The sequence below is a fragment of the Hemitrygon akajei genome, chromosome 2 (genome assembly GCF_048418815.1).
Source record: "Hemitrygon akajei chromosome 2, sHemAka1.3, whole genome shotgun sequence".
Taxonomy (NCBI): Eukaryota; Metazoa; Chordata; class Chondrichthyes; order Myliobatiformes; family Dasyatidae; genus Hemitrygon; species Hemitrygon akajei.
In genome coordinates this window covers 106,293,064-106,316,420 of record NC_133125.1, presented here as the reverse complement: position 1 = coordinate 106,316,420, position 23,357 = coordinate 106,293,064, and the positions used below count along the sequence as shown (strand labels likewise).

The window sequence follows — 23,357 nt, the reverse complement described above, 5'->3', positions numbered from 1 at the left end:
TTGTCCGTCATCATGACATATGTTTTTATGAAAGATTTGGGTTCAGTTTGTTGTTACAGCACTCCGTCCCAGGAGCAGCAGTTGTTGGCAGCAGTGAAATGTGCAAAGCGTGCAACAATTTGTCACGTTTTACACAGTTGCGAAGAGAACAAATTAGGTGTGCTTTTATTTAGCTGCATTTGAAAACTTTGGTGATATCCTAACAAAAGTCGTTAGGCTGTGTTGTAAACAACTTTCACTGAGTGCAGAGATTGATTAAAAATTATATAGAGCAATATTAACACACTGGGATGGAAATGCTGTGCTGATGTTGAATGATAGACCGCTCAGAAATGTACATAATATTTTAACGTCAACAGCCTCAGTCCAGAATGGACATTCATTTCAGATGCTGTATCATTCTTCAAGACGCATATCCTAATGTGAAATCAGTTGGAAATGACTGCACTTTCTTGGGTGGGGGAGGGTTAGATTATATAGGTCAAAAATATTTTATATATGCTTTAAAAAAGACGGATAATATCAATGTAAAATGCAATGGTCTGGCAAATAGTCCTCAGTAGGGACATAGCTCTTGAAAAATGTATTAATGCAGTCAGTTAATGTTTTTCCTCTCAAAATATTTCTATATTTCAATTTATGGTGAGTCTGTGTAGTGCGTTGGATCTTACAATGCATTTGTGCAGCAAGGAGCCCAAATAAGCTCCAAATCTGCAGAGGAAATCTGCAGATGCTGGAAATCCGGAGGAACACACACAAAATGCTGGAGGAGCTCCTAGGTCAGGCAGCATCCATGGAAATGAATAAATAATGAACTTTTTGGCCGAGATCTTTCTTCAGGACTAAGGAGGAAGGGGGAAGATGCCCGAAACTAGTTTGAAACAAATTGACTAGTTTAATGATCTTGTCCTCTCGCGAAAGTGTTCCATCGTTCTAAGTCAAGAACTATGTGATGTTAACAAGCCCAAAGGTAAATAAATCGCAAGAACCTGATCACTTGTAATCTGGAGTGTTGAAAAAGCTGGCAACAGAGATAGTTATTGCCTTCTAGGATAGTTTCTGCTGAGGATAGCAAATCAAGCTCTATTATTTGAGAATGGGGGGGTGAGAGAAGTTGGGGAATTTACCATCCTGTTGTTAGCTTGAAACTGAGGAAATGCACAAATCTGTAGTAAAATTTGCGATATCGAGACACCTATATGTAATAATGTGATTGAGCAGAATCATCACTGATTTCTGAAAGGCAAGCCATGTTTTGCTAATCTTTTGCAGTTCTTTGAGGGAAACAATGGATTTGGCTTATTTGAAATTTTGGACAAGGTTTGGACATCAGATTTAATTTTAAAAAAGATTTGTTTTATTTGTCACATGTACATTAAAACATACAATTAAATGCATCGTCTGCATCAAATCAGATCAGTGAGGGCTGTGCTGGGGGAAGAACGTTAGTGTTGCCATGATTCCAGCATGCCAGCAAATTACTAACCTTAACCCATATGTTTCTAGTAAGTATTTGTGCAGTGAAGATTCACCGACCAGTTCCTTGGATGGCAGATCTGTCATGGTTGACTGAGTACAGGCTTTTCTCTTTGGAGCGAAGGAGAATGAGTGGTGATGTGATAGAGATGTACAAGATGATAAGAGGGATAGATTGAGTGGACAGCTTGAGACCTATTCCCAGGGTAGAAATGACGAATATGAAGGGGCATCATTTTAAGTTGAACGTATAGGGGAAATCAGAGGTACGTAAAGGCAGATGCATTAGGGGTATTTAAGAAGCTCTTAGATAGGCACATGGATGATAGAAAGGTGGAGGGAAATGTTAACTTGATCTCAGAGTAGATTAAAAGGTCAGCACAACATTGTGCTCTAATATTCTGTGTTCTCTGTTCTATGTGAGATGAGATTCCATAGGCTAAGCCTGTTTCTTTAGAGTTTAAAAGAATGGCTGATGAACTTACAGTGTTACTAGGGGGTAAGTGTGGGGAAAGGTCTCTCCTGCCAAAATTGCCAAGAACTAGAAGTTCTATACTTTGAGTAAGGGACCATAAGAGGTAAGCCTGAAATAATTTATTCACAGTCGTCTATGGAGGCTCAGTTGTCAAGATTATTAAAAACTGAGTCTGTGTTTTTTTTTGGAAACTGTGGATGGATTAAGGGTATAGAGCAAGAAAGAATTCAAAACTGCAAAGTTCGAAGTAAGTTTTATTATCCAAGTCCATATATGTCCCCATATACAATCCTGAGGTTAATTTTCTAGTAGGCATACTCATTACATCTATAGAATAATAACCATAGCAGACTCAATGAAAGACCACCCAACTAGGGTATTCAATCCAAGTGCAGAAGACAACAAACTGTGCAAATAAAAAAAAAAAAGAAAGAATAATAAATAAATAATATCAAGATGAGATAAAGAGTCCTTGGAAGTGAGTCCATTGGTTGTGAGAACATTTCAATGATGGGGCAAGTGAAGTTAACCGTTTGGTTCAGGAGCCTGATGGTTGAGAGAGATAATTAAACAAAATCTTGTGGGTCAGGCTTGAGAGGGGGGGGGGCATATGTTGTACTCCTGATCCTGATAGTTATATTTTTTATTCACACAAGCCTGAAGTAACAACGTGGCAGTAATTGTGTGGACTGGAATGTATACCTTCCTTCCTTCTTCAGAGCCCAGTCCTAGGCTGCTCTTCTTTCACTTCAGCACACTGTGAGAAACAGAAACAAGAACATAGCAATACACAATAAGTTTGTGATCATTAAGGTTTACTGCTGTATTCGAAGTTTGCTTCATTTGGGAGTTGCTCATCTTCCAGTTGTGTCCAATGTTGTAAGAGATCCTGTGGAATTTGCCATTGTTTTGCTTGAAAGGTCTATTTAAATTGCAAGGTACCCAGTGGAGAAATTGTAGCTTATGTCCATTCCAGGAAAGTGATTACTACAGATGTTGTGTGGGAGGAGAATGGCTTTTGTCACAGCTAATATCACTAATGTCAGTCCGAACAGCAATGAGACATTGGAACATCTAAGGAGAATGAACTTGCAGAAACATAGTTCTATTTATAACCAGAGAGTGTCTGGGAGCACATTACAACATCTTTCAGGTATGGTGTTAAACATTCTACCCTCCTGTTGCTCATAAAAAAGATGCTTTGATGTTATTTGGAAGTAAAACAAGGGAGTTCTTCTGTGACCAATATTTATCCCTGAGCCAACATTACTAAAATAGGTGATCATAATGCTCAGTGCCAATTGCTTGCTGGCGTTTGCACATTTGGACAGTGGGAAATGCAGAAGTACATCTTGGGCTTTGGGGCACGCTGTGCTGTGAAAGACACTACAATAGACAAATTAAGTTAGAAATGCAATCATGTGTGCAGGAAGCATAGAACGATGCTTTTGGAAAGATTTGTTAGGATTTAAAATTATGTGTATCTTAATTAAGTTTGAAAACGCTTTCAATAAGTCTCTCTGCCATAGCTTCATATAGAAACATGGATTGAAAATGCCCTGTTTCAGCTCTACTTTATCAATACAACTTAGTGAAGTAATTATTGAGAAGACATTCACTGGTGCACGAAGAACTGTCTTCCGATCCATAGTTAGTCAGAGAGTTCAGGGATCAGACATGTCCTACATGCTGTCTGTAGAACACCCCATACCATCCCATTTGCCAATACTTGTTCTGTCGTCTTCTACATTTTGGCAATTCAAGTTGCTCGTCCAGATGCTTCTTTAATGTTCCTTCATGACGTTCTCAGGTAATGTGTCCCATATCACACCCATCCACTGGATAAAGTTTTTTTCCTCACTTTCCCTCTAACCCTCTTAATTATCACCTTAAACGTGCTCTCTTTAGTTTTCGACATTCCCGTTTTAGGGAGAAGTTTCTCATTATCCACTCTATTTATGCACCTCATAACTGAATTGGGTTCCCCAAGAAACAAATGCAGCCTATCCTGTCTTTTGTCACAATTCTCTATACCATCGAGTCTTCTCCTCCATTCCATCAAGGCTGATTTATTATCCCCCTCGACCCAATTTTCCTGCCTTCATCTTGTAACCTTTGACACCCTGCAAGAAATAGCCCTGCAAAGGATGCTGTCAAATGCTAGTTTGTTAAGAAGTGTTGAATTTAGCGGTAGTCTTGACCAATTGGTTCACTAAAAGGTACAAGTTTCATTACAAGGGATAAGCTGACAGCTCTGACAAGCACTGAATCTCTATTAGACTATAAGGCACAAATATTTAGTACTTTCAATGTAAACTCTCAGTGCTATCACCTTCTCTATCCTTTTTTTCAGTGCCTTTCTAGTGATGTAGGCTAAATATCTCTGGTGGTTCTCCCATAGTTATTCAAACTGCTGACATTATTCAGGTGGATGAGGCAGACATTCCACTTTAATGATATACATTTTCCGATGCGTATTCAGCACTTTGAAATAGGTGTGTAATAATAGGCTGCTTATTATTCTGTTGGGGTGGGAATATTTCCCTCGATGGGTAAATGTACAACCAGAATGGGGCCAACCAGTTCAGTCAGCTTCCACAAGTTCAACTCCTAGTCACAGGAGCGATGATGGTGTTGTTAGTCATCGAATCTTAATGAAATAGGGTCAAAAAGGATTCTGCTGTTGCATATCTGTTATACTAAGAACGTTATGTTCTTCATGTTATCCAGAGGTATATTGATATCCAGGCATTGATACCAAAGATTGGAGCCTGAAGGTGGAGGCTGGAGACCAGGACGCCTGTCCTAGGGTTGGAGGACTGTCTGTGTGTGTGGATAGGTGGGAAGGAGGGGAGAAAGGGGATTTGGCTTGCTGCTGTTGTTTCATTACCTGTGTTCCGCGGCGTTCTGCCGAGCATGGTGGACATGCTGTGTTGGCACCAGAATGTGTGGCCAGGCCTGGTGAGCCGACCCCGGCACATCAGTAAGTGTGTTGGTTGTTGTAACAAATGACGCATTTCGTATATTTCCATGGTACAAAGAACATAAGATACTGGGTCATTTGGCCTGTCAAGTTTACTCCACCATCTCATCATGGCTGATCCATTTCCCTCTCAGCCCCAATCTCCTGCCTTCTCCCCATATCCCTTCATGCCCTGAAGATCAAGATTCAGATGTCACTTCTTTCTAATGATTTTATTTTATTTTTGACTAACAGAGCAACACTGCCCCCTCTGCCTACCTGCCTGGCCTTTCGATACAATGTGTATCTTTGGTCATTAAGCTCTCAGCTATGATCTTCTTTCAGCTATGATTCAGTGATGCCCACAACATCATACCTGCCAATCTGTAACTGTGCTGCAAGTTCATCTACCTTATTCCGTATATTGTGTGCATCAGTGCTGTATTCATCACTCTTTTCAATTTTGTTCCCCTTTTACGTTGCAGGTCATCCTGTTGACTGCAGTTTTGCCCGTTCATCAATTTCTCCTCGCTAGCAGTCTCACTACACACTGCCTCCATTTGTAAGCCAACTACACCACCATCCTCCGCCCTATAACTCTGGTTCGCAACCCCCTGCCACACTAGTTTAAACCCTCGTCAACAGCTCTAGCAAACCTGTTCTCAAGGATATTGGTCCCTCTCAGTTTCAGGTGTAACCTGTCCCTCTTGTACAGGTCATACCTCCCCCAGAGGAGATCTCAATGGGATAAATAAATCTGAATCTGAAGAGAGGTGGGATGAAGAGAGGATGTGTAGAATAGGAGTGGATGTGGAAAGGATGAATGAATGGAGAGAAAGAAATGACAAAAAGATGGGGTAAAAGAGGGGCTTTTTACTTTCTATAAACTGTCTTATAGCTGATCAAGCATTTCTTGTGTTCCTGACTTCCCTGCTTTACTTCCAACTTGCTGCAGGAAATAAGGCAACTTGTTTGAACATCGAGGTCCCATAAAGAGCAATTTATGTCTGGAGCTGTACATTCTGCTATGCTCCAGTACAGGATACTGAATGAAAGGCTTGAGCTTATACAGCCTGAGAACCGTGTTACAATGCTTCACAACCAGTGAAACCAATCTGGCCTGCAGTGGCTCTTGTAGGATGAAGAGAGCAAAACCCAAATTGTGAAAAACAAGCTCCAACAAACTGAGGTGCTACCCTCCGTGGCTACTTTGTCAGGTACCTCCTGCACCTAATGAAGTGGCCACTGAGTTTTAGCTCGTGGTCTTCTGCTGCTGTAGCCCATCCACTTCAAGGATCAATGGGTTGTGCATTCAGAGATGCTCTTCTGCACACCACTGTTCTAATGCATGGTTCTTTCAATTACTGTCACTTTCCTGTCAGCTTGAACCAGTCTGGCCATTTTCCTCTGACTTCTCTCATTAACAAGGCATTTTAGTCTACGGAACTGCGGCTCAATGGATTTTTTTTTGTTTTTCACATCAGTCTCTGTAAACTCTAGAGAATGTTGTGTGTGAAAATCCCAGGAGATCAGAAGTTTCTGAAATACTCAAACCACCCCATCTGGCACCAACAATCATTCAATGGTCAAAGTCACTTACGTCACATTTCTTCCCCATTCTGATGTTCGGTCTGAACAACAATTGAACCTCTTGTCCATGTCTGCATGCTTTTATGCATAGAGATGCTGCCTCATGATTGGCTGATTATACATTTGCATTAACAAGCAGGTGTACAAGTGTACCTAATAAAATGGTCACTGAGTAGACACAACTGATTCTTCAGTTGGCTTAGCTACTAGAAAACTTCTCCCATTCTTTGAAGTTGTACAGTGGACCTTTAATTTCTTCTCACAAGGATTGAAAGGACCTTAATTTAACTTGTTCAGTCCCTCCAAATTGTTGTTGTACTTAAGTCTGAGGAGTAAGAAGTGAACTTGCTGTAAATTCCAGGCAGCTGATTAAAAATTGAAAATTCATATTAAGATTTTCTGCTAAGTTTGCCATCCTGTAAGCAGTAAGTTTAAACAAGGAAATAAATAGAGTCCTGTAGCAATGTGCTACACACAGCGCTGAAATAACGACACGCAGTCGGTAAGTCATTTCGAGACTAGTTTATTCAAACTTCGCGGCGCTGGCATTTAATCCCTAGCGCCCACCCTCTCCGGGTGGAAATGACGTCAGAGGTGCATTACCAAAGTCTCTCCCCGCGTGCTGGCTATTTGTGAACCGGTTCGCCTGCGCAGAAAGTGGGTCGCCACAGTCCTTGAATTTACTGAGCACAAGAACAAAATAAGTTCTGGATCATTTTATAATCATGAAATAAAAAAACACTATTCATTTGGCAGTTCACAAACATTCAATAACCCTAAAGCATTTCATGACTAATACACTATCTTGAACAACTGTTTATATACAGATAACAATATTTTCTCAAGCAAGAACCCACATATAACTGAACAGTTCTTGAATATTTTAGAACATTGTGACTAGTTTTGAATGATTAAGGAAGAAGATTTTGAAATTCATTAATTTGAAATTCAACAATTGACTTCCTGTATTAATCTCTTTAGTCTGACAAAATCATTTATTTGCCACCCAAATTAATATCAGGCCCAGCACGAATAGATTCTGAATACATTAAGAAAGTTATGTAAATTCCTAGCAACTGCTGTAAGTCAGTAGGGAACTTTCTTGCGAGGAAGAACTTTTAGTTTTCTTTGATTTGACCTTTGACATGCTTATACTTTTATGTTTTCATTGTTACTTCAAATATATTGTACCTTAATAAGCATGATGTATTTTACATACAGAATTAACCAATGAAAATAGCTAACAGTAATCCATATAGCTGATCCTTCCCCAGTTCTTGGCATCAATCTGTCATGTCAGAATACGCATGCACAGTTGACTTAATGAAAGCAGAATTGTACAGTAGCTCTACTACTCAAATAGCTTGCCAAATGTGGGAAGGTTTTGGGTATGGTGCTGAGATCTGTATGGAAATCGAGATAGCAGCTGTGCCCTCTGCCCTAGATTTTCCCACTATAGGAATCCTCTCCACATCCACTCTATCTAGGTATTTCAGCGTTGGATAGGTTTCAATGAGATCTTCCCTCAATCTTCGAAATTCCAGCAAGGACAGGCCCAGAGCGGTCAATCACTCCTTTCCTTCTCATCCTTTCTAAGATAAGGGGCCCAAAGCTGCTCTCAATACTCCAAGTGAGGCCTCACCAGTGGTTTATAAAGCCTTAGCATTACATACTTACTTTTATTTTCTTGTCCTCTTGAAATGAATTTGCTTTCCTTACCACCAGCTCAACCTGTAAATGAACATTTAGGGAATTGTGCACAAGGACTCCCAAGTCCCTTTGCTTCTCAGATTTTTGAACTTAGAGAATAGTCTGTGCTTTATTGCTTCTACCCATGCGCATGACCTTACACTTCCTGACACTGTATTCCACCTTCTTTGCCCATTCTCCCAATGCGTCTAAGTCCTTCTGCAGCTTCCCTGCTTCCTCAACACCATCTGTCCCTCCATCTATCCTCGTATCATCTGCAAACTCAGTCACAAAGCCATCAATTCTGTAATCCAGATCATTGACACATAACGTAAAAAAGAAGCTGTCCCATCACCGACCCCTGCAGCTGAAGAAGGGAAAGGATCATGGGATGGGAGGCCTAGGGAGAAAGAAAGGGGGAGGGGAGCACCGGAGGGAGATGGACAACAGGCAAAGAGTGATTGTGAGAGGAGCAGAGAGAGGAATAAAAAGGAGGGGGGAATAAATAAATAAAAAAGGGATGGGTTAAAAAGGGGAGGAGGGGCATTAACGGAATTTAGAGAAATCAATGTTCATACCATCAGGTTGGAGGCTACCCAGACGGAATATAGGGTGTTGTTCCTCCAACCTGAGTGTGGCTTCATCTTGACAGTAGAGGAGGCCTTGGATAGACATATCAGAATAGGAATGGGATGTGGAATTAAAATGTGTGGCCACTGGGAGATCCTGCAGTGTCCCCTTCCAATCAACTCTGGCCAGCTCCTCTCTCATGCCTCCGTAATTTCTTTTACTCCACTGTAATACTGATACATCTGACTTTAGCTTCTCCCTCTGAAATTTCAGGGTGAATTCTATCATATTATAATCACTGCCTCCTAAGGGTTTCTTTACCTTAAGCTCCCTAATAAAATCCAGTTCATTACACAACACCAAATCCAGAATAGCTGATCTCCTGATGGGTTCAACCACGAGCTGCTCCAAAAAGCCATCTTGTAGACTCTCTACAAATTCTCTTTCTTGGGATCCAACACCAACCCTATCTACCTGCATATTGAAATCCCCCATGCCTATTGTAACATTGCCTTTTTGACATGCTGCTTCTATTTACTGTTGTGATTTCTAGCCCACATCCTGGCTCCTGTTCTGAGGCCTGTAACTTAACTCTACCCACAAGGATTCTACATCTTCTGATCCTGTGTCACCTCTTTCTAAGGATTCGATTTCATTTCTTACCAACATCCAACAGCTGGTAGAAATGAAGTACAGCAATCACTTTATTTGAAAAAATAAGACACAGCAGGCATAATATTGAGACCCTTTCGGAGGAAGAGGCTTGCTCGACCCAACACTACATGACTTTTTATATGCAAAAAATCAAAGGACAATTCTATATTTACAAGTATCTACAAAGTTTTCCTTTGAATTACGTATATAACTTTCGCTCCTTCTCCTTCACACTCACACTATGGACACACAATTTAATTTCAAATCAGCATTGCCTGGTCTTCTAATTAACTGTGGTTCAGAACTTTTAGGAACCTATTGTCCAGAGCTGCATTTTAAATCTAATCTACTGCCTATATTCAAATTTGAAGATTGATGGCTGAAGTTATTTGCTATATGTGCTAACTCCAAAAACGCTCTAACAGCCTTCGACAGATTAGATTTTGGAATAAATAGCAATGTCTTGTCACTACAGTGCAGCATGCCAACTGGTGATGAATTTCATGGCTATAGCGTGTCAAGCATTTTCCAGACATCTCTAGATTCTTCATAGCCAATGAATTATTATCTACTGTACAATCACACTGGAGAAGACCTGGCTGTCTGATCTCTCAGGTGTCCCTAGCTGTGGGATCACAAAGCAACCAAGAAATGATTGTACATGAGGCAAGATGATGTGAAGGAATACAGGCAGGGGAAGTGGCATAATAGGATGATGGGATTCATTATTAAAAACTCAACTACCTGAAGGACAGCTTTACCTGTGGGAGGTAGTTATATAGGGAAAACCCATGGTAAGTACAAGACTTGAACATTGAAGATGATTCCAGCTGAAGTGATTAATCTGCCTTTGTAGTGCCAGCAGCTATCTTTAAACTGTGCTGTAAATGCTGTGCACTGTTGTATCCATAAAGCCACCAGAGACAGAAAAACCATCTGTATGCATGAACTTTCCATTTTGTAGTTAATATTAACATAACTCTTAAAGATCAAACCACACTTAGAAAAACAAAATGCTGCAGCAGATTAAGTCTGATTTGGGGCCTTGTTCAAATGTTTACTGCTGAAAGGTTTAACTTATGATTCTCTGTTAAAGTGGGAATATATTTTCAACCCCCATTACTGTTGGTCACCCCGACTTGCGGTGGTGCGAGAGGATCTGAGGGAATGTCACAAGCCTGGAACTACAGAGTATGAAATCGTGTGGCATAGGAACAAGTCATTTGGCACAATGAATAAGACATAGGAGTAGAATTTATCCATTCAGCTCATCGAGTGCTCTCTGGCACAAACTGCAAGTTAATCTTCAGGGAATCCTGGGACAGTAATGAAGAGAGAGTGGAGAAGCTAGGTCCGTGCTCCCTGGAGCAGAGGAGGTGAGAAAGCCACATAATCGGGGTATATAACATTAAGAGGAATACAGACTGTATGAAACTCTTACCCATATTAGAGGTTGATTAAACTGGACCTAGGCTCAGTGCAAGGGGTAAGAGATTTAGATGTGATATGAAGTGGAACTTCTTCACTCAGAGATTGATCATCTCTGGAATGCACTGCCTGAGTATGTGGTTGATGCTGGGTCACTGACAACACTTAAACGGTGCCCAGATGAACATTTCAATTGCTTAGCCATGGAGCAAGTGCTGGCCAACAGAGTCAACATGGGAAGTTATTAATGGAAGGACATCCTTTAGAACAGAGGAATTTCTTTAGCCAGAGGGCAGTGAATTTGTGGAATTCAGTGTCGCAGATGGCTGTGGAGGCCAAGTCTTTGGGTATATTTAAAGCAGAGATTGATAGGTTCTTGGTTCGTAGGGGTGTCAAAGGTTACGGGGAGAAGGCAGAAGAATGAGGTTGACGGGGGGTGGGGGGATATTAAACCTGCCATGATGGAATGGCAGAGCAGTCTAGATGGGCTGAATGAGCAAACTGTGCTCCTATGTCTTATGGCCTGTGGTCTATCCCAAGCAGTATCCTGGTGAATCTCATCTACACCCTCTCCAGTACTATCACAAACTTCCTTTATCTGTTGACCAGACATGCACACAGTGGAGGTCTGGCCAAGGCTTCATAAAGTTGGAGCATAACTTCCCTACTTCTATAATGCCCAAACGAGTGAAGGCCAGAATCCCTTATGTTGTCTACCTGTATTTCCACCTTCAAGAATCTCTGGACTTGTACTTGGTGTTCCCTTCCCATACTGTCCAAGACCCTCCCATTAACAATGTTTGTCCCAACCCTATTGCTGTCTCAGATAATTCCCATACTGTCCAAGACCCTACAATTAATAATGTTTGTGCCATCCCTATTGCATGGCTCAGATGGGTCATATCACATTAGTCTGAATTAAACTCAGTCTGCCATTTCACCAACACACCCATATCCCTCTACAACCTGACTACCTTCTACATTAACAACTACACCAATCTTCATGTCAATGGCAAACAAGATTGTAGTGCTTGGCTTACATACAAACGTTTGTAGATGAATCATCAAAATGCACTCTCTGTTGCTTCTGAAAATACTATTCATTGAACCTTTCTCTCTAAAAGTTTCTCCTTCAAGGATTTATCTAAATTCATTTTGAAAACTACAATCCAATCCACATCTCAACTTCCTGAAGATAAGATGGTACATGAAAAGATTTTCTTTTCATCTGCTCATAAAACTTTTCAAAACTATTATATCTGTGTTCTTCCCAGTAAAAATGGCTCTTCTTACTTTCACTGCCAAGTTTTAAACCATTCAATTCCATTATTGTCCCTGTCCCAAAGTAGAAGACTTGCTGCCTCTCTGGTCTTGCCTCATACAGTACTGTGCAGAAGTCTTAGCCACATATATGTAGCCAGGTGCCTAAGACCTTTGCACAGTATTGTATTTGTCAATGTGGAGTCTGTAAATCTGGTGAGAGCAAAGAATGTTGGGAGCGCTGAAGGTGGAGCACTGCGGGAGGGGTGTGGGGCAGGGGGCAGAGAAGGAGTGCCAGGGATGGAGGGTGGTGCAGGTGCAGGCTTACCCAGCCCTGAGATAACAATTTTAAACAATTGGTTTACTGATCATTGTGGAATGACTCTCTGGTGCTTCCCATTCCCTCCCCTTTCCCTTCCCCTTTTTCCAACCATGATTCCCCTCTCCCTGCCCCCTTCCCGCTCTCGGTCCACAACAGAAACCCATATCAGGATCAGGTTTATCATCACTCACATACGTCATGAAATTTGGTTTTTTTTTGCAGTACAGTGCAATACTTATAATTACTACAGGACTAGCTATATATATATGTGTGTGTGTCTAAGACTTTTGCACAGTACTGTAGCTGTCAGCAAACTTCCCACCCAAAATAATGTCACTTTACAAAGTCTGTTACCTTGTTCATATATATACTATATAGTTTATGTTTCGGGAAAACTTATTTATACTGTATTCATTGCTTATGTATTCCTTCATGTGTAATGGGAATTTGTATGTTTGTAATCCCTTTATTAATATTTTAATTGTATTTTGTTCATAATATTCTTAATACTAATAAAAAGATTGAAAAAGAAAGAAACAAAGTCTGATACCACCAGAAACATATCATACTCCATTGGAGAGACAGGCAACAGCAGGTGCTGGAATTTGGAGCACCACACAAGATTCTGGAGGAAGTCAGCTGGTCGGGCAGCATCTGTGGAGGGAAACCGACCGTCAGTGTAGCCCGGCCAACTGAGTTCCTCCAGCATCTTCTATGTTGCTTCAGACTCCATTGCACGGGAAAACAAATATAAAAATATTTGTGCGTCTGCCAGAGCAACAAATCGACATATAAATACGTAGAGTTCTGTCCCGGAGGAATGATAACATAAGCAGAGCCTTTCTCTGGATCAGTGAGAAACACAAACACGTGTTATTTTGAGGGTCCTCTCGTTCTCCTCTGCTTGCATATGGATGTCATTGTTACAAAACTGAAATTAATAGCCAGGGAATTAGCTGAGTCTGACCTTGCCCAAAGCGGAGCTAATCACTCCAAACGGAATTTAGGACGAGCAGCGCATTGTTGTGTTTCAGTATATGGTCGTCTCCAAATGGAAGGGAATATTTCCAGGCTTAGTGCCCACTCGTGTGTCATTCTAGGAAAGCCACACCATACGAGCGATGGAAGGAATGAGCAGAAAGCGAGGACAAGGATGTGCCGCAGTCGTTAGTAACATCTGTATAGCATATGTGCCTGTTATTCTTAAATACCACAAAATATTCAAGAATTTTGCATATAATTATTTAGTTACAAATGGGAGAAGATGAAACAAACTGAGCTATTGACTTACTTGAAAGCTGAAGTGTTTCATTCAGTTTGATGAATTTTGGCTTTTTTACCTCAGTAGCATTAACCGCAGTGGCAATATTAAAGGCGCGAAATCAGATTTGGCTTTGTCTCACTCATTTTGTAAAGTTACTGGTGTGAGGTATTTTACAAGGTGCTGTGCTGAAGTTTTGTGCTTTTTCTCTTAACTCATTTCCTCAGACAGTCTCCCACATCATTCAGGCCAGCGGTGACAGGCTGACCTAGTCTGGACCTTTGTTTCCAATATTAGGTCGTCCTCCACTTTACCGACCGACTCTTAACACCGGAATCATGCTTGGAGATCTGAACTGGCATTGATTCTCCCATTATCTAGTCTGGAGGAAAAATGAAGAAATATGCATGCTTTTCCGGAAGTGGTCCACCCTCTTTCTCTCTCCCTCCATTTGCTTTTCTCCCGCCCTCAACTCTATTTCATTCAGCCACTTTACTTCCTTGACAACCATCAGAGCATACGCTCTTCCGAGCGTGCCAGTGAAGCCCGGAGATATCTGGACCCACGTGTGGAGGAGAAAGGCAGAGGGAAAGAGAGAGTGAGGGAGAGAAAGAAAGAAAGAAAGAAAGAAAACGGGAACCACCACGCTTGATGAAAACATTGCATGCCAAGGGAGAGATTAAAGTTGGAAGCGCGCGCGCACACACACAACGATGAAAAGCTGCATTCGTTAAAATTGACTCATTCTTATCATGCCACCTGAAGTTCTATTTTTTGTCCCTCGCCTGATTCTTGTACAGTCCGGGGAGGTGTTATTACTCCAACACTTCACTTCACAGAGCCAGTTGGGCTGGGAAGGTGGTGGTTTGGAGACAGACCAAGCAGACGAGGCTCCGTCCCAAGAGCAAGCCCCATTCTAAGCTTGCTGTGAACTCGTTTGCAAATAGTTCGAAATTGCACAGAACCAAGTACTAAATCCTTCACCTCTTCCTCATGCCCCCCTTTTCCACCTCCTCCCTATAAGGTCACTAAACACTTAATTTTGCTCTCCCGCTTAGAAAGCGCGCACAAACTACTTGAGGTAATAACATCAGATTGCACGCCCAACTTTCCCCAACTCAATGGCACATTGTAACAGCATTTAGAAACCGGCAGTGATGAATCTTCTGGGAGTTAATGTTCATAAAACGCTGGCAACATTTTGTTGCGCCTAACATTTTTTCGTTAGCTACTGTTTCAAGAAGGCGGGTACTTATTGTGCTGCGCGTGGCTGCCCATTTAACTAGTGTAAACCAAGCTCTCCCGAATGCTGCAACCCACTAGTTGGTTTTATTATTTTCTGAAATGTTGTGTTATAAAAACTACTGGGTTTGCAAGTTTACTGTTTCTGCAATTTGGATAGCGTGCAGTTGCCAGAAATGTCACTTTCTTCTCTGTAATTTTGGTGTGTAACACGGAAAACGCAATTCACTTTATTTGTCCGGATGGGATTATTAAGCATTTAAAAGAGTTTTAAATGTTCCAATCACCCCGTTTCCTTTTAAAACATTATTTAGTTCTTCATTTAATATCCTGGACAATGTTTACACTGATTCAAGAACAACTTGTCATAGCCTCTTTATTCTTAGAGAGATCTTTGTCAGTACATTTTGGCAGCATCCTTTTCCCTGCATTATAAATGATTTGGCGGGATTAATTAAAAAAAACATTCGTAAAGATCTTTAGAAACTGTCAAGCTTCAATAAAAAGGCAACTTTCTTAATTTAACTGGATCCAGGGACGAATGGACAAAGGGATTCCAGAGTCTGAGACTGAAAAACCCATCTGGTCTGAAGAAAATAATATTTAGATAACTGACTAGGGCAGCGAGCCACAGTTCGGAATCGATGTGTTGGGCTGTACTGTAATAACAAATTAAAATACACTGTTTCTGTAAAGGAAATTGAGTAATTAAATGCCAGCTACGCGCAATAAAAATGGGAACATTTTTTGGATACAGCCCCACTGTCAAAATCATCGGGCTCTATAGAATCATCGTAAACCAAAACTCATTCAGAGAGGGAAATATCGAGATCTTTCGATAAAATGTTTGTGGGAATGGTTCTGGTTCACCTCGAGAATAAACCGTGCTGAGATTCGGGCAGCTCAAGGGTTAATGAAACCAATGAGAAATGGCTCTGTCTGCATGCTCCTAACGCAATTTGAAGTTGATTTATAGAGTGGCATGTGAAAATACAAACTCACAGCGGCGAGTTACCCCAATTAGATGCACACACAAAAAGCCGCTCACCATCACATCACACCACAGGTTCCTGTGTCTGTACATGTGTGGCACATCGCTGGCATGATCACTTCATGCAACTGCCCATTAACGCTTTAGAATTTTCGTCAACGAATAAAACACGGGTTTTGCGTCTAACGAAGAAACCGCGCTGGCGAAGAGTTTCCGACCAGTCATCTGGGAAACGGGAGGTTTAAGCTTTGGAACCAAAATAGGAAGTGGGTGGGTGAGAGGGCGAGGGACGACTAGGAAAGTAATATTAGTGAAATTAGTCCATTTTCCTTTCGCGATGGGCAGGCTGTCGACAGCAACACATTACAAAACGCTGCAGAAAATATTTCCTCCACAATTACTCAAAGTTTTAAATACTTGCCCTTGGAAAGAGTTCTAATTGTTTGTTTTGGTTCCTGCAAATGTTTTCGCCCAGGAGGTATATGTATTTTGTTTAGCCTTTTTATTTATTTTGCTTATGGCTCTCACTTCGGTTTGTCGACGACGTGAATGGATAGAGAGGATTTATCCTCACTGTGCGCGCCGCGTTTATTCTCGGAGAAAGCTCCCTCTCCGCGGCTGCACCGTTACTTGGCCTTTCTTTTTGTCTGCCCCTCCAATTTGCATTCTTTGATGGATTGCAGGGGTCTCGGAGTGCACTTCCCGAGAAGCGCTGAAGTACCATCTCGACAAACTCTTAAGAGAGAAGCAAGAGAAGTGCAAGTATTTGTCCAAACTCGTTGAGTCCACTAAGGCATTCTCTCCGCCTGTGCAAAGATCAATATTGCAGTTTGCCGATGGGCTTTGTACATGCATTCACAGTTTAGGTCTTTTAACAACATTAGCTCACAGCTCAATGAAGAGCCGTGCATGATGTAGTTATTCCGAAGTACTTCCCCGAAAACTCCCCCCGATCAGAAGTGAATACTGAAGTGTGCATGAAGAGCGGTGCATACGACCTCCTGTTTATTTAGAAACACTGAGACTTGCCCGCGGCTGTTTCACAATTTATTTCTTGGCATATATCAGCAAATACTTCCAGGCCAATAACGCCGTGAATAGTGAGCTGGGGGGTGGAAGAGGAGATATGCTATTTCAGTTGGGGGCGGCAAACAGCTTTGAAGTATCGGGTAGTTCAAATGGAACTCCCGGCCACAAATTGTACTGGGAGTTTGAAGGGAGCATTTTAAAAGTTCCTCTGGGTTCTTGTCTTGGGTTTGAGAGAGAACAAGTGATTCTTTTTCACGGCTGGGTTGTCCTATTGAAACTTGGGGTATTGTGCGCCTAAGCCGAAACTGAACTGACGGGCAGTGAAAAAGTGGTGGGTTCGGGAATATGCTGGGGCAGATCAGGGGGGGCACTTTTACTCAGCAGCGGGGTTTACCGCCGAGAGGGGGGTTGGAGAGAGAGAGAGGGGTAGAGAGAGAGAGGGAGAGAGAGAGAGAGAGCGAGAGAACAGTTTGTTAACACATGTCTTAACCAAGTACGCTACAGCCGGTAGAGTTTGTGTGAAGTTTTCTTGTAATTGATGCCATTGTTGACCCCCTTTTTAAAATAATTCTGTCGAATGTTTTGTGAAGTTATTTACACGGCATAAACCGGAGCAAATAACCCCTTTGCTTTCAGTCGCAGTAATTGTATGGGGATGACAGCAGTTTGATTTAATGATTAGCCACCTGACCCTCTGCTCCTCCGAAACCTTTAACTAGAAAATAACTCGCCTTTTTCTAAGGGCATGGGTCTGAATGTTAATGACACGGAGGAGGGGAAGGGAGGAGGGGGGAAGCTTCATATTGAAATGGGCGCATTGTTCTGGGGAGCATTTGAAAAGCTGTCTGACCATTCCAGGCTTTATGCAGGTCTCAGGCAGGACACAGCTCAAATTCCTCCACCGTCTAAATCAATGGCGAAAACCATCCTAGTGAGTACACGGCTCATTTTAATGACAATTTTATAACTTTCGAGGTCATTTTATTTCGCAAATGTGCACCGTTTCAGTTGATTTAGTGTCTGCCACGAATGTTTTTTTTTCAAAAAAAAACCGCATGGAACGCTTTCTAATTTTGAGAGGTTAAATAATTGCTTGGGAGATTTTTTTTCCCCCAAGTACAAAAATTTAATTGAAAGCTGCTCTTGTGCCAGTTTTGGCGAGTAAAAGCCGAGGACTACAGGGAGTTTGAAAGTTTGAAAGATAAAACGATGCGTTCCCAGTCTCTTCCTGACTGCACATTTTCGGCATTTTGATCTGATACAGCTGTGATGTTTAATTCCCCCAACCCCCAATAAATCCTGTACGGTGATGTATATCTCTGCTCCAATTCTAAAACCCACTGGGAACTTATCATAAAGGAAAATGTAGAACAACGCGGAGAACAATATAGATCGATGGGACAAGACGCTTGTACTGTTCATGCTGCAGTTAACTGCTAGCAGCCTGTTGTGGATCTTTGATGCGCCGCAGTAAATTGCAGCGTAAAAAAAATCGTAGTCTGATAGTTTTGCGAGCCTGTTGGTGTCTGCCAGGGAAATTCTCTCTCTCTCTCTCTCTCTCTCTGTCCGATAAGGTAAACTTGACTTTTTGAAACTTTACAGGCTGTTGCTATTTCTGACTCGCTCCGCTGTTGAACTGTCTGTTTCAATTCAATGCTGTGTGTAATTAGCATCGTTTCCCAGACCAATGTCTCTCTTGTTTATAACTTTTATACATCTTGCTCAAAAATGTATCTTCGCGTCTAATGAAGTAATAGTTTTAAAGAAACACTGATTTATTTTTTATTATAATTTGAAGGAATTCTTCCTTTTTAGCTGTTCGGTGTTTTTTTATTCTTCCTCCATCACTTGTTATTCAATCCTCCAGCGCAGGATCACAGACAAGACCTTAACGTTGTTGTGAAACTGGAGATCTCTAGACCCTACTAGACAACACTCCTATCCATAAATTGCAATTTCACTGTGTATTACTGCTTGTGGCTTTTGGTGCCAGTGAACTTCAGGATGATGCATTGGTGCCAGTGTCCTCTGCAGTGCCATGCAGATTCTCACCCCTCTGGACTGGTACAGAGATTCTACCCCCACTAGGTATGCAGATTCTACCCCGTCTGCAATATCACCAGCTCCATCTGGGCTGGTGCTCAGAATTCCGTCAATCCCAGCAGTGCACAGGTGCCAGTTACTTCGGGGACAGTGGGCTGACCCCAGCTGCCCAAGAGAGGGTGCAGACACCAATCTCGATAGGCTGAATGCACTCACCAGGTTTCCATGCAAGACGACGCATTGGTGCCAATCCTGCAATGGACCTCTGGCAGGGCAGGGCGCTGATACTGATCCCACTGGGACAGCAGGCATGGCACCAGACCCCAGTGGGGTGCCCGGCTGACACCAGCCTCTACGGGACAGCACTCTGAATCTGATACCCTCAGTGGCAACTCATCGATGCCTGCCCCCTGTGGGACCACCCATTGACACTAGATGCCCTGACATAAGCCTCCTACTACAGCACACTTCAGCTCAGCCCCTGCAAGACACAGAGCCAGTGGTGGTTCCCTCCTGCGTGCCACACCGCTTACAGAAACAGAAAGATATTTACCCAAATTCCCTTTTTTTTTGTGATTAGACTCAGCAGTGCGGCAGTGTCAGTGGAAGAAGCAGAGTTCGAGTTTCAGATCAATGACCCTTTACGTACAGCATTTTTTGGTTTCGTTTCAGGTTTCCAGCATCTGCAGTTTAGGAATACGCACAAACTTTATCTGTAGTTGCATTCATGAGTGTATGTCCCGACTGCCGTCATAAAAGATCACACAGCATTATTTTGAAGTGGAGAGGAATTTTTTTCTAAGTCTCCAAGTTATTCTTTGCCCCTCAACTAGTATCACTTAAGATTCATTACCTAGTTGTTCTGTTAGTGAACTGTAGTTTGCCAAATAATGCATTTTGAAGTGACTATATTGCAAAGGAACCTCAATGATGTAAAGTGCTTTATGTTGTCCCTGGGGAGTGAAAGATTCTAAATGAATGTTTTGCAAATGTTTTTTACCTGTAAGCCTAATATACTAGTTACAGAGATGAGGAGGAATTTCTTTAGCTAGATGGTGGTGAATCTGTGGAATTCATTGCAATGCATGGTTGTGGAGGCCAGTTTACTGGGTATCTTTAAAGCAGAGATTGATAGGCTCTTGATTAGTCGGGGTGCCAAAGGTTACAGGGAGAAGGGATTGAGAGGGATAATGTATTAACCATGATGGAATAGCAGACCAGACCCAATGGGCTGAATGGCCTAATTCTGCTCCTATGTCTTATTATAGCAATATTATTCATGTAACTAGAAATAATATGTGGTTCACATTTTGTATGCATACAATGCAAGAAGGGACTGTTTACAAACAATAGGTGGTGAATGATTAAAAGCAACCAGCATCGTTGTTTTACTTGTCTGAGGATATGTGTAGGGGCCAAAGATTGCAGCAGAGTGTTCCAATTGATAATACTCAAAATCAGTTGCAAACCTGTTCACTGTTAGTGCTAATAAGCACAAGAGATTTTGCAGATGCTGGAAATCTTGAAGAGCTCATACAAAATGTGGGAGAAACTCAACAAGTCAGACAGCACCTATAGAGGGAAATAAATGGTCGATGATTCGGGTTGAGACCCAAGGGTATCAGTCTGAAGCATCGACTGCTTATTCCCCTCCATACATGCCGCCTGACCTCACTGTTAGTAGGGTTTCAAGTCAAATCTTAGTCAGGCATATGTAAAGATAGCCTGTAGGATAAATATGCAACAATACAGAAAGGCACAATAATAAAAAGCATACTGGGGAATAGGATTAATGCATAAGTGTCGATAAAGATATCAATGACAGGTAAAGTGTTACTGTTTTTCCTTCCTCCATACAGAAGTCGAAAACTCTTGGCCTGACTATGTAAGAGAGCGCAGGAATGCAATCTCAATGCGGCCACACAGGACAGGGCAGTCCTATTGCAAGATAAATGAACCGCCATGCAGCTCCAGTGATGACACTAGCTCTTCCTCAAAAGTCAAGAACTCTCTGGGCTCACTGCCGCATTTAGCCGAGCCGCAAACTCCCTACCGGGCAGTCTGTTTGTCAGTGGACCCCCGAAATGGCTACATGGACCAACGCTATTGTACGTATCCACCCGCCTGCTACTCATTTATGTTTTGCACGGAAAGACCCTCACCATGGGGTATGGTTCCACCAAATCATGTAAAAGAGTCAGAATAGTAGCACCTTTTTGTTTTTGAGACCTGGAAGGTCATTTGCATTTGTCTGGTCCATCATTGCCTTATATCATTGTAACTTCAAACTTTTTAAAAAACTATCTATGTAATCACTTGCCTGATGAAATCATTCATATTATAAAGTGATTACTGTTTTATGGTCAAGACTCGCATGCTGCTTTGTTTTAGAAGATGGCATGCTTCCATAGGTACAGGTCAGTACTATCTTGGATGGGATATTTTTCAACTCATAGATGTAATTTATTATAGGAAGGTTACAGGTCAAAGGTATCTTAACCCGGAGCAAGGGCAAGATCTATAGGGATTATCCGAGGACATTAAGTGATGTCTTGGAAGAGAGTGGATAAGCACAGCCAATTACTTTGCAATCCTTTTGACACATATCGAGAAACTAATTGGCAACATGCTTGCCTTTGACTAGATGACAGATTTGTTTCGTGAACTTTTCGGGATTGGCGAAGAAGCATAAGAAGTCCAAAATTTCATTTTCATTTGGTAATGTGGAAAGCTATGCGTCAAACTTTAGCAGCTGCTATGGTTGTGGGGAAGATTATAAGGAAGAGATTTAACTTTGGATGCTGTGACTGCAAGCAGAAGTAAGTCTGCAGAGGGGTATACTGCTAGTGGCCAATACTTTTGTTGTCTTTTGAACTGATCATGAAAGCCCAGTTTCCCTCTATTGCTTTGGATAGGCTAATTGAAGTAGGAGAAGAGTAAATCATATGACGAGAGTGCCACATTGAAAGTTTTTATCCAAGTGACGCAGAAGCAATTGATCCAAAGCTAATTAATCAAAACTGCATTTTGATGAAACATTTCATGCTTTGCTGCAAATCGAAATGGAGTGGTCCTTTAATGAATCCTAAATACTTATCTGTGAGAGCACTTGTGAGAAATAAGAAATGTAAAGGGGATCCATGATAGAGTTTTTTCACCCAGAGGGTGATTGCAATCCGGACTATACTGCCTGAAAAGTTGGGGGAAGCAGATATTCTCATAACATTTAAGAAGCATCTGGACAGGCATTTGAATCATCAAGGCATTGTGGCCCACAATTTCAGTCTGGTAAATGGAATTAGTATAGACAAGTGCTTAATGGCTGACGTGGATTTAGTGGGCTGAAAGGCCTTTTCTATGCCATATCACTCTTTGAAATTTTCAACAATCCAAGTTCATAGAGGTCCAAGAGGTGTGAACTTCAGTAAATTAGGATTATCCAAGCTTTCTAAAGTATTGTGTACCCTACTATCCTTTGGGTTCCCAGTGAGTAAATAAGAGTGAAGACACTCTTTAAAATATACAAGATTAAGCAAGTTGAAGCTTTTGTACAAACTAGAGAAGACCCAGGTAGAAAGAGCTGTTTCTGTATGTTAACAAAATGTATAAGTGCCATTAATTTTCTCACCAGGTGAGTTCTCAAAATAGCATATAGAGCAAGCTCTCTCAGCAAGTTTCAGAATGACCCAGACAGTAACTTAGTGGCTTGGATTCAGCAGGATACTTTTAACAGCACAGCATTTCGCCCTGGCTCTCGTCAAAGTGTGCTGTATGTAAATAAATACTGTCTCAATATATCTCGCTTGCCAATTCTTTGCGAGGGCTTTGAACAAATGACTTGATGTGCACTAGAAACAAACTGAACATCAAGGAAATGCAGATACTATAATTTTCGGGGGAAAAAGAGAAAATATTGGAATCAGTCGGCAGGTCAGGCAGCATCCACAATGGAAGAAACAGCATTAATGCTTCAGGTAGAAGATCTGTCATAAGTTGTGGCTGGCCCACTGAGTATTTCCAGCATTTTCTGTTTTTGCCTCAGACACCACCTAAGTTTTCCATGTGCCTAGTCACTTCTTCTATTTTCTGTCAATTATTAATTTACCCTTTTCTATCTGGTTTCTTCTATAAAAATTAGAAGTTTTCCATGTTTCCTATTTTTCAAGAGAACAGATGTTCCATCCTCTATTTAAGTAAGAGAACTTCAAAGCAGGGGTTAAGGAGAGGAGTGTTCGGGTGGAATAGGAAAAGATGAGTGACATTAAAGATATCAGTAGGATATACCACAGACTGAAAGGAAAAAAACAACTAACATGCAAAATGTTGGAAAGGACTGATGAGAGATAATAATTGGTTAAAAAATCA

At 41.6% G+C, this 23,357-nt stretch overlaps 1 protein-coding gene across 8 annotated transcripts in view; it reads left to right on the top strand.

The window, feature by feature from the left end:
- gli2a (GLI family zinc finger 2a) overlaps window positions 1-23,357 on the top strand; it is a 510,119-nt gene that overhangs the window by 242,842 nt on the left and 243,920 nt on the right. For 4 of the 8 annotated variants that reach the window (XM_073026859.1, XM_073026885.1, XM_073026875.1 and 1 more), the window contains exon 4: window positions 20,852-21,100. The exons of 1 other annotated variant lie outside the window; for it this stretch is intronic. In XM_073026859.1, coding sequence (XP_072882960.1) covers window positions 20,852-21,100 — 249 coding nt within the window. Of the gene's footprint in view, window positions 1-16,259; window positions 16,399-17,761; window positions 17,881-20,851; window positions 21,101-23,357 lie in introns of those variants that run through there. 3 more of the 8 variants (XM_073026902.1, XM_073026893.1, XM_073026920.1) reach the window with 3 other exon arrangements.